At 45.9% G+C, this 12,500-nt stretch overlaps 1 protein-coding gene across 4 annotated transcripts in view; it reads left to right on the top strand.

Moving 5' to 3' along the window:
- tna (Zinc finger MIZ domain-containing protein tonalli) overlaps window positions 1–12,500 on the top strand; it is a 337,240-nt gene that overhangs the window by 218,227 nt on the left and 106,513 nt on the right. For 3 of the 4 annotated variants that reach the window (XM_071696808.1, XM_071696807.1, XM_071696806.1), the window contains exon 1: window positions 5,331–5,759. The exons of the other annotated variant lie outside the window; for it this stretch is intronic. In XM_071696808.1, coding sequence (XP_071552909.1) covers window positions 5,731–5,759 — 29 coding nt within the window. In that variant the 5' untranslated portion in view covers window positions 5,331–5,730. Of the gene's footprint in view, window positions 1–5,330; window positions 5,760–12,500 lie in introns of those variants that run through there. 4 annotated transcript variants of the gene reach the window in all.

Here is a 12,500-nt window from a genome sequence, read left to right as displayed (position 1 = left end):
TGTGGGGTTTGGCGGAATGGCCAGAGAAGACTCTCTCTCTCTCTCTCTCTCTCTCTCTCTCTCTCTCTCTCTCTCTCTCTCTCTCTTGTCTGTGCATGAACTACCTATCTACATATCTATCTATCCATAGATCCAAAGCTATTGGTCATATACACCACGGGTTCAGTAGACTTTATATATGAGAGTTTATATGAAGCCACACACACTATATAAATGTATATATATATATATATATATATATATATATATATATATATATATATATATATATATATTGGGAGGGAGTGGCGACGCGAATGGATGAAGGCAGACAGTATGAATTATGTACATGTATATATATGTATATATGTCTGTGTATATATATGTATGTATACATTGAGATGTATAGGTATGTATATGTGCTGTGTGTATTGACGTGTATGTATATACATGTGTATGTGGGTGGGTTGGGCCATTCTTTCGTCTGTTGCCTTGCGCTACCTCGCTAACGCGGGTCTCTGGGCCGCGTGGCCTCCGGTCCGTATGGTCCGCGTGGTCTCTGGTGCGTGTGGTCCGCGTGGCCTCCGGCCCGTATGGTCCGCGTGGCCTCCGGTCCGTGTGGTCCGCGTGGCCTCCGGTCCGTATGGTCCGCGTGGCCTCCGGTCCGTATGGTCCGCGTGGCCTCCGGCCCGTGTGATTCGCGTGGCCTCCGGTCCGTGTGGTCCGCGTGGCCTCCGGCCCGTGTGGTCCGCGTGGCCCGTGTGGTCCGTATGGTCCGCGTGGGCCGTGTGGTCCGTATGGTCCGCGTGGCCCGTGTGGTCCGTATGGTCCGCGTGGGCCGTGTGGTCCGTATGGTCCGCGTGGCCCGTGTGGTCCGTATGGTCCGCGTGGCCCGTGTGGTCCGTATGGTCCGCGTGGCCTCCGGTCCGTATGGTCCGCGTGGCCCGTGTGGTCCATGTGGTCCTCATGGTCTCTGGTCCGTGTGGTCCGCGTGGTCTTCAAGCCGCGGACCCCATCATTACGTCATGTGTGACGCCGACATCGGCACCCGATTTATATACCACCGAGTGAAATCGGGTCTGTGTTGATGACGCCGATGTATATATACATGTGTATATACATATGTACGTATGTATACACCCCCATGTAGACGTAGGTGGGGTGGTTAATGAGGTGAATATGGAGAACGGGTGATTATATCGTTTCACCCCAGCCAGTGGTATGTGCAACCCACCCACCTAGCCCGCCCACCTAGCCCGCCCACCCACCCACCTAGCCCCCCGCCCACCCACCCACTCTTAAGAGTCTGGTTAGGGTGCGTTGTCTCGTGTCTGTGCGTCTGTTGGCAGCCGCCTATTTATCTTACAATATAAACACCTCGTGTACCATTACTCCATTTATATATATATATATACATTTTTTACATCTATTTATATCGTCGATCGATTTCGATTTAAAATATATATATATATTTTCTAACTTTTGCATTACCTGGGTGTGGTATCTGAGATACCTGTGTGGTATAGAAAGATATTTATTAATTGGCAGGATTAATTACTTGGGGGGGTGAGGGTAGGGGTATATAAATTAGCCTTCGTTATTGTGGAATTTTGATAAACAATTAATAAAGATCAGAGATGAATCGTCTGGCGATGGATGGCAACCCTGTCCCAGGCGGCTGAGGAGAGGCAGATGCCAGACGCCGCCATTCATCCCACTCAGAATGTATCGCGATTTTCATGTTCTCTCTCCCAAACGGGGAGCTAATCTACACCCCGGGGGCTGCGGGGAGACGAGGGGTGCGGCGGGTGACCGGGGTGCAGGCCCGTGGGGTGCATCACCCCTCTGGGAGAGGGGAGGAAGTGGGAAAAATAAGGCGAAAAGAGACGCATATCTTGGTGGCCTGGGAGGTGGACGCACCCCGGATCATAGATGCCATACACCTCCAGATGCTCGCTCCCCGCCCGACCCTCGCTTACACAAACTCCCCATATTTCTCCCCCATTTTTTTTCTCAATTCATCCCTCGATCGCCCCAGACGGCGATTTTGTCTCCCCGGCTCTCTCTTCTCCCCATGAGCGCGGGCCCCCCCGCCCCCCCTTGGTCAAAATCGCGGGTGTATTATATAGACATCGTTTGGGATGCTTCCTAATCGCCCCATCACCCCGCTCATCTCCCCGGGTGTCTTTCTCTCCCCATGTCTCACCCAGGTTAATAGGTAAGTTAGGGAGAGGGAGAGCGAGAGGGAGAGGTAAGGGGAGAGGAGGAGGAGGAGGAGTAGAAGCCATCAGCCATCAGCCATCACCTCCTCTCCTCCCTCCTCCTCCTCCTCCCGCCAGGCCAGGCCAGCCAGCCAGCCAGGCCAGCCAGGCAGTTACCTCTGTCCATCGACCGAGGGAGGACGTGCGTGCCGCTCTCTCTGAACACACGCGTGGGACACCTTTTTTTTTTTCCTCTGCGTCTCTCCTCGTCTCCTCCTCCATCATATCTATCGTCTCGCAGACACGTCAACAACAAACTATCTATCTCTATCTATCTCCCTCTTTCTCCCCCCCCCCATAAACCACCCCCCCGGAACCCCCAGAGAACACACGCACGAAACGCCCCAGAGAAGAAGAAAAAATAATAATAATAATAATAATAATGGCAAGTGTGTTGTTATTGTACAGTGGTGGTGTGTTATGTACAGTGGTGAACCCACACTGCTAATTACCACCAAGGGGGGGGGTGTTGTTACGACAGAGACACCTGTTACGTCATGGTGATTGGAGATTTATATACATGAATTAAGTGCTGAGATATATACATATTCTCCCCCGATCGTGAGATATATATATATATATGTATATAAATCGTGTGTTGACCCAGTGGATTTCTACAGTTCCAGAAAAGGCGATAGTTAGTGGAATGGTTAAGTGGTAGTTCAAGACGAGTGACTTAACGACCCAATTGCAGGAGGGTTGTGTGTTCAGTGTAACCCAAACGAGTGAACGATTGTTACACAGGAAGCACCGAGGATCATACGGTCGTTTAAGTGGACGAGACGATTTGGATGAACCACTTTAGAACTATATAAATTACTTAAGTGCTTGCGTGTGTGTCAAGTGGACGACGGATTACTTTTATAAGTGGATCATACGGTGGTTTAAGTAGACGAGACGATTTGGATGAGCCACTTTAGAACTATATAAATTACTTAAGTGCTGCGTGTGTGTCAAGTGGACGACGGATTACTTTTATATACATTACATTAAGTGTGGATACACCTATATAAATTACATTAAGTGTGGATAGATATATATACACACACATATGTATATATAAATTACATTACAACTGTCGAGTGTTCACATGGAAGTGTGTAGATGTATATAGATATTTATATGAATATATATATTTGTAAAACGTCACGTCTTTTTTGATAAAGTGACCACCCCTCACCGTGGCCCAGTGATGGGGCGTCATCACACTGCTGCAGTGGATGTTGACTTCCACAACAGCAAGTGAACCGGAGCTGGGGAGGTTTGACCCCCCCCCACGTGACCCCACACGTGACCCCCCCCTCCTCATCATCGTCTCAGGTCAAGGGTCAAGGGTCGACCTTACTGATATGTATCCTGTCTTCGTCGTCTTCTGACCTCCTCTCCCCCCCCTTTTCCCCTCCTCCCCCATCACCCCCCCATCACCCCCCAGAGAGAGGGGGTGTCTATCTATCTATCGGGGTCTCGAACCCAGGTGGTTTAATTGCTGTGGGACCCGGAAGACTGGTCATTGAGTGTGACCTCAGCTAATCTATCGAGTGTGACCTCAGCTGTCTATCGTGTGACCCCAGCTGGCTATCGAGTGTGACCTCAGCTGGCTATCGAGTGTGACCCCAGCTGGCTATCGAGTCTGACCTCAGCTGTCTATCGTGTGACCCCAGCTGGCTATCGAGTGTGACCCCAGCTGGCTATCGAGTCTGACCCCAGCTGGCTATCGAGTGTGACCCCAGCTGGTTATATCGAATGTGACTTTAGCTAATCTATCGAGCGTGACCTGAGCTGGACCTTCGAATGTGGCCCCAGCTGGTCGTCTAGTGTGACCAGAGCCATCTATCGAGTGTGACCTCAGCTATCTATCGAGTGTGAACTCAGCTATCTATCGAGTGTGACATGAGCTATCTATCGAGTGTGACCTCAGCTACCTATCGAGTGTAACCTCAGCTGTCTATCGAGTGTGACCTCAGCTATCTATCGAGTGTGAACTCAGTGCTATCTATCGAGTGTGACCTCAGCTATCTGTCGAGTGTGAACTCAGCTATCTATCAGTGTGACAGCTGTCTATTGAGTGTGAACTCAGCTATCTATCGAGTGTGAACTAGCTATCTATCAAGTTTGACGGTTATCTATCGAGTGTGACTTCAGCTATCTATCGAGTGTGACAGCCATCCATCGAGTGTGACCTCAGCTATCGAGTGCGAACTAGCTGTCTATCGAGTGTGACCTCAGCTATCTATCGAGTGTGAACTCATCTATCTATCGAGTGTGACCTCAGCTATCTATCGAGTGTGACCTCAGCTATCTATCGAGCGTGACCTCAGCTGTCTATCAAGTGTGACCTCAGCTATCTATCGAACCTCAGCTATCTATCGAGCGTGACCTCAGCTGTCTATCAAGTGTGACAGCAGTCTGTCTAGTGTGACCTCAGCTGTCTATCGAGTGTGACCTCAGCTATCTATCGAGTGTGACCTCAACCAGCCCTTGGAAACGAAATAAAAATAAAAACTGGGAAATTTAAGGAAGATGAAAATTTCTCTTTGAGGTTTAAGACACAGTGTTCTTGTGTTTGTTTGTTTGTGTGTGTTTACGTACACACAGAGAGACAGACATATGTCTGTGTCTGTGGTCACACTGGCTCCTCCCCCCCCACAGCCACGCACTCTACCTAGACATGTGAAGTAGCAGTGAAAAAAAAAAAAATCTAATTTTTGTACCAATTTTCTAAGAAAAAAAATTAAAAAAAAAATTTATATAAAGAAAAAAAATTTTAAGAATTTTTATATATATATATATATATATGAGAGTGTGAACTGTGTATAGCGTCCGTGTTTATATAGATATATATATATAGCAATCGTGCTATATACATCGACGTACCGGACTCATTATCACACGACCCCTTCCTCCTCCTCTTCCCCCTCTTCAATCGCGTCAATTGGACCATCTCCCCCTCACCAACCAACCCCCACACACCACAAACCGACCAACGAACCACACCAAACCCCCCTATTCAACCCCACACCACCTCCTCAAGTCAACAGAAAAGGGGTTGTGTGTGTGTGTGTGTATCGACCACACCAACCCCCCTACTCAAACCCCCCACCTCAAGTCAACAGAAAAGGGGTTGTGTGTGTGTGTGTACCAACCAACGAACCACACCAACCCCCCTATTCAACCCCACACCACCTCTTCAAGTCAACAGAAAAGGGGTTGTGTGTGTGTGTGTGTGTATACCAACCAACGAACCACACCAAACCCCCTTACTCAACCCCCCACCTCATCAAGTCAACAGAAAAGGGGTTGTGGGTGTGTGTTGTGGGTGTCTCTCTCTAACCCCCTGAGCAGACGAGGGGGGTGGTGGAGTGTTGGTGTTGGAGGAGTGTTGGTGTTGGAGGAGGCCGGGCACAGTAGAGCAACACACACAAACTCCTGATGCTTCACCAGGCCACAGTCGTCGACCACCGCCGCCGACACCGGCCCGCCTCTGGCGGCCATGGATATGTTTAGCTTGCAGCTAGAGAGGTGAGTCTCTTACAGCTAGTACAGGCCACCTTTAGCTGCTCCTCCAGTGGCTATCAATAGCCAGTCATGGTTCTCTACTGGCTATTAATAGCCAGTCATGGTTCTCTACTGGCTATTAATAGCCAGTCATGGTTCTCTACTGGCTATTAATAGCCAGTCATGGTTCTCTACTGGCTATTAATAGCCAGTCATGGTTCTCTAGTGGCTATTAATAGCCAGTCATGGTTTTTCCAGTGCCTATTTTATTGGCTAGTAGAGGCCAGATTGGTTCTCTAGTGGCTACTTTATTGGCTAGTAGAGGCCAGCTTGGTTCTCTAGTGGCTAGTTTTGTGGCTAGGAGAGGCCAGCTTGAGTCTCTAGTGGCTAGTTTTGTGGCTAGTAGAGGCCAGCTTGGTTCTCTAGTGGCTAGTTGTGTGGGTATTAATAGCTAATCATGATTCTCTAGGGGCTAGTTTTCTGGCTAGTATGGGCCAGCTTGGTTCTCTAGTGGCTAGTTTATTGGCTAGTAGAGGCCAACTTAGTTCTCTAGTGGCTACTTTAGTGACTAGCAGAGGCCAGTCATGGTTCTCTAGTGGCTGGGTGGGATCAGCTCTGGTTTTCTAAATGTTAGTTTAATGGCTAGCAGAGGCCAATCTGGTTCTCTGGTGGCTAGTTTAGTGGCTAGTAGAGGCCAACCTTGGTTCTCTAGTGGCTAAGTGGGGCCAGCCATGGTTCGCTAGTGGCTAGATCTGTGGCTGATTGAGGCCAGCATTATTCTATAGTGGCTAGGTTATTGGCTAGGAGAAACAAGCCATGGGTTTCTAATAACTAGTTTAGTGGCTAGTAGAGGCCAGTCATAGCTCTCTACTAACTATCTCATTGGCTAGTACTGGCCATTCATGGTTCTTTAGTGGTCAGTGAGGCCAGTCGTGGTTCTCTATTTGCTAGTGTAGTGGCTAGTAGAGGCCAGCCATGATTCTCTATTTGCTAGTTTATTGGATAGGAAAAGCCAGCCCTGGTTCTGCAGTTGCTAGGTTAGTGGCTAGTAATGGCCAGCTCTGGTTCTTTAGTTGCTAGGTTAGTGGCTAGTACTGACCAGCCCTGGTTCTTTAGTTGCTAGGTTACTGGCTAGTAATGACCAGCTCTGGTTCTTTAGTTGCTAGGTTAGTGGCTAGTAATGGCCAACTCTGGTTCTCTAGTTGCTAGGTTAGTGGCTAGTAATGGCCAGCTCTGGTTCTCTAGTTGCTAGGTTAGTGGCTAGTGATAGCCAGCTTTGGGTCTCTAGTTGCTAGGTTAGTGGCTAGTAATGACCAGCCCTGGCTCTTTAGTTGCTAGGTTAGTGGCTAGTAATGGCCAACTCTGGTTCCCTAGTGGCTAGTAGAGGCCTACCTGTTCTCTATTTGCTGAATAAGTGGCTGGTAAAGGCTAGAGCAGTGATTAGAAGAGGCCAGCCCTGTTCTCTAGATGCTAGTTTAGTGGCTAGGAAAGACCAGCCTGGTTCTCTACTTGCTAGTACAGTGACTAGTAGAGACCAGGGCCCTTTTTCTGTAGTTGCTAGTATATTGGTATATTAACTCTTCGGTTTCAGTCTAGTAGTTGCTAGTAGAGACCAGTTTAGTTTTCCGGTGCTATTTATTGATTACTAGAGACCAGTGTGGCCCTCAAGTGCTAGTTAAGACTAGTCTTTCCCTCGATTGCTAGTTAAGGGGTCAACAGGTGTTAAGTGCTAGTAGTGAGCGCTGGAGGCTAGTTACGCCCCCTGTAGAAGAACTAGTGTAATTGGCCCCTTTAGGCTAGTTCAGTCGTTAAAGTGGTGGCACCGCAGACTAGCCTAACTAGGCACTCAGGCGGTAGGGTAGTTAGGTAGCCCCAAGGAGGCCAAGCTGTTCCTCAAACAGAAACTCAGTCAACACCGGAGCTTCGCCTACCCTGCACTGTTGATGTACACATCTGTTGTAAACAGGACAATAGCACAAACAGTAGACAACAGCACAAACTCAACAACAGGACAAGCAGTAGACAATAGGGCAAACAATTAACAGGAGAAACAGTAGACAACAGGAAAAACAGGAGACAACAGGACCAACAGTAGACAACAGGACCAACAGTAGACAACAGGACCAACAGTAGACAACAGGACCAACAATAGACAACAGGAGATGCATCGTGAACTGTTTGGCTAAACAATATAACAGAAACGGTCTTGGAGTCGAAACTACCTAATTGGGTGGTTACGGCTGAACTACCTTTTCGTGATGGTTGTTAAGGGCGATAATTATGATGGGGGGAGGGAGTTGTTTACACTGCCAACTAGGCAGTTAGTGATTAACTAGTTAGGTCATACCTGGTCATTGTGTAATCATAATGTAATCGTAATTACTTTGCCAAGGTGTTGGAGGCGAGCCAAGGTAATCCAGGATCAACGAAATAGAATTCAAAAGAGAAAATTACATTTGACTTCCGAAAACAAATGTGTTTTGTGTTTGTTTGTTTATGTGGCTGTGTGTGTGTGTTTGTGTGTCTGTGTGTTTATGTATATGTGTCTGTGTGTGTATGTCTGTCTGTCTGTGTATGTGTGTGTATATGTGTATGTGTCTGTGTGTATGTTTTTGTGTGTATGTGTGTGTTTGTGTGTCTGTGTGTTTATGTATATGTGTCTGTGTGTGTATGTCTGTCTGTCTGTGTATGTGTGTGTATGTGTCTGTGTGTATGTTTGTGTGTCTGTGTGTATGTTTGTGTGTGTATGTTTGTGTTTGTATGTGTGTGTGTGTGTGTATGTCTGTCTGTCTGTCTGTGTATGTGTGTGTATGTGTGTGTGTGTGTGTATGTGTGTGTGTGTATGTGTGTGTATGTGTGTGTGTGTGTGTATGTGTGTGTGTGTATGTGTGTGTATGTGTGTGTGTGTGTGTGTGTGTGTGTGTGTGTGTGTTGCCGGGTACACAGACGTGCCAACAGAAACAGGGAAGGAGGTTGACAACAATTAACACGTAGTGAGGCAGACGCTAGCGCGCATGCGCCCACCTGAACCACAAACTGTGTGGACGCGTTTGTATACATGTCTCTCTCTCTCTCTCTCTCTCTCTCTCTCTCTCTCTCTCTCTCTCTCTCTCTCTCTCTCTCTCTCTCTCTCTCTCTCTCATCACCATCACCATCATCATCATCATCATCACCATCATCATCATCATCACCATCATCATCATCATCACCATCATCATCATCATCACCATCATCATCACCATCATCATCATCATCACCATCATCATCATCATCACATCATCACCATCATCATCACCATCATCATCATCATCATCATCATCATCATCATCACCATCATCATCATCATCATCATCATCATCACCATCATCACCATCATCATCATCATCATCATCATCATCATCATCATCATCATCATCACCATCATCATCATCATCATCATCATCATCACCATCATCATCATCATCATCATCATCATCATCATCATCATCATCATCACCATCATCATCACCATCATCACCATCATCATCATCATCATCACCATCATCATCATCATCATCACCATCATCATCATCACCATCATCATCATCATCATCATCATCATCATCATCATCATCACCATCATCATCATCATCATCACCATCATCATCATCATCATCATCATCATCATCATCATCACCATCATCATCATCATCATCACCATCATCATCATCATCATCATCATCACCATCATCATCATCATCATCATCACCATCATCATCATCATCACATCATCATCATCATCATCATCATCATCACCATCATCATCATCATCACCATCATCATCATCATCATCACCATCATCATCATCATCATCATCATCATCCATCATCATCACATCATCATCACCATCATCACCATCATCATCACCATCATCATCATCATCATCATCATCATCACCATCATCACCATCATCATCATCATCATCACCATCATCATCACCATCATCATCATCATCACCATCACCATCATCATCACCATCATCATCATCATCATCACCATCATCATCACCATCATCATCATCATCATCATCATCATCATCACCATCATCACCATCATCACATCATCATCATCACCATCATCATCATCATCATCACCATCATCATCATCATCATCACCATCATCATCACCATCATCATCATCATCATCATCACCATCATCACCATCATCATCATCATCATCATCATCATCATCATCATCATCACCATCATCATCATCATCATCCATCATCATCATCATCACCATCATCACCATCATCATCATCATCATCATCATCATCATCATCATCACCATCATCATCATCACCATCATCATCATCATCATCACCATCATCATCATCATCATCATCACCATCATCATCATCATCATCATCATCATCATCATCATCATCATCATCATCATCACCATCATCATCATCATCATCATCATCATCATCATCATCATCATCATCATCATCATCATCATCACCATCATCATCATCATCATCATCATCATCATCATCACCATCATCATCATCATCATCATCATCATCATCATCATCATCATCATCACCATCATCATCATCATCATCATCATCACCATCATCACCATCATCATCATCACATCATCATCATCATCATCACATCATCATCATCATCATCATCATCATCATCATCACCATCATCACCATCATCATCATCATCATCATCATCATCATCATCACCATCATCATCATCATCATCATCATCATCACCATCATCATCATCATCATCATCATCATCATCATCATCTCATCATCATCATCATCATCATCACCATCATCATCATCATCATCACCATCATCATCATCATCATCATCATCATCATCATCATCATCATCATCACCATCATCATCATCATCATCATCATCATCATCATCATCATCATCATCACCATCATCATCATCATCATCATCATCATCATCACCATCATCATCATCATCATCATCATCATCATCATCACCATCATCATCATCATCATCATCATCATCATCATCATCATCACCATCATCATCATCATCATCATCATCATCATCACATCATCATCATCATCATCATCATCATCATCATCATCACCATCATCATCATCATCATCACCATCATCATCACCATCATCATCATCATCATCATCACCATCATCATCATCATCATCATCATCATCATCACCATCATCATCATCACCATCATCATCATCATCATCATCACCATCATCATCATCATCATCATCATCATCATCATCATCATCATCATCATCATCACCATCATCATCATCATCACCATCATCATCATCATCACCATCATCATCACATCATCACCATCATCATCATCATCATCATCATCATCATCATCACCATCATCATCATCATCATCATCACCATCATCATCATCATCATCATCATCATCATCACCATCATCATCACCATCATCATCATCATCATCATCATCATCATCACCATCATCATCACCATCATCATCATCATCATCATCATCACCATCATCATCACCATCATCACCATCATCATCATCATCACCATCATCATCACCATCATCATCATCATCATCATCATCATCATCACCATCATCATCATCACCATCACCATCATCATCATCACCATCATCATCATCATCATCACCATCATCATCATCATCATCATCATCATCATCACATCATCATCATCATCATCATCATCATCATCATCATCACCATCATCATCACCATCATCACCATCATCATCACCATCATCATCATCACCATCATCATCATCATCATCATCATCATCATCATCATCACCATCATCATCACCATCATCACCATCATCATCACCATCATCATCATCACCATCATCACCATCATTATCATCATCATCATCATCATCACCATCATCATCATCATCATCACCATCATCATCACCATCATCATCATCACCATCATCATCATCACCATCATCATCATCATCACCACCATCATCATCATCATCATCATCATCATCATCACCATCATCATCATCATCATCATCATCATCACCATCATCATCACCATCATCACCATCATCATCACCATCATCATCATCACCATCATCACCATCATTATCATCATCACTACGTCTCCCCTCCTGTATGTTCACTGAGGCTGTGTTGATGGTGAGGGGGGGGTGACCATGACCGACGGACCCCCCTCCCCTCTACCTTGATTACTTTAAAAGGAATTACTTTATAATGATCATCTCATTAACGTAATTCAGCTACAGGTGATAATAAAGGAGGGGGTGTGTTGCTCCCTCCCCCCCACTCTTCCCCTACCCCCTTAAAGCTAAAGGGAAGAGGGGAAGGTGAGGGGGAGAGGGGAAGGTGAGGGGGAGAATAGATATTCGTTAGGTACAACAAGGAGGCGCGATCCCCCCCTCCTTCCCCTCACTTCCCCCCCATTAGCGAAATTGGGGTTGGTCAAAAAGTATTAGGGAGAGACGAGACGGGGAGAACAGAGCGCTGTTTGGGGAGGAGAGGAGAGGGGAGTGTACGGATGTACTTCTAGCTGGGGGGGGTGGGAGACCCCTGTGTGTGTGTCTCTCTCCCCTCTCCCCTTTCCCCTCCCCTCCCCTCCCATCAGTTGTCCCAGAGAGTTGAGCGAACCCACCAGCTCGCTCCCCACACCCCCTCTCCTCTCCCCACCCCCACCCCTCTCCTCCCCCTCCCTACCCTCCCCGTGAGCCAC

This window comes from Panulirus ornatus, chromosome 61, assembly GCF_036320965.1.
Source record: "Panulirus ornatus isolate Po-2019 chromosome 61, ASM3632096v1, whole genome shotgun sequence".
Lineage (NCBI taxonomy): Eukaryota > Metazoa > Arthropoda > Malacostraca > Decapoda > Palinuridae > Panulirus > Panulirus ornatus.
Note: the sequence above shows the minus strand (reverse complement) of the source record. Positions and strands in the feature narration are given on the sequence as shown.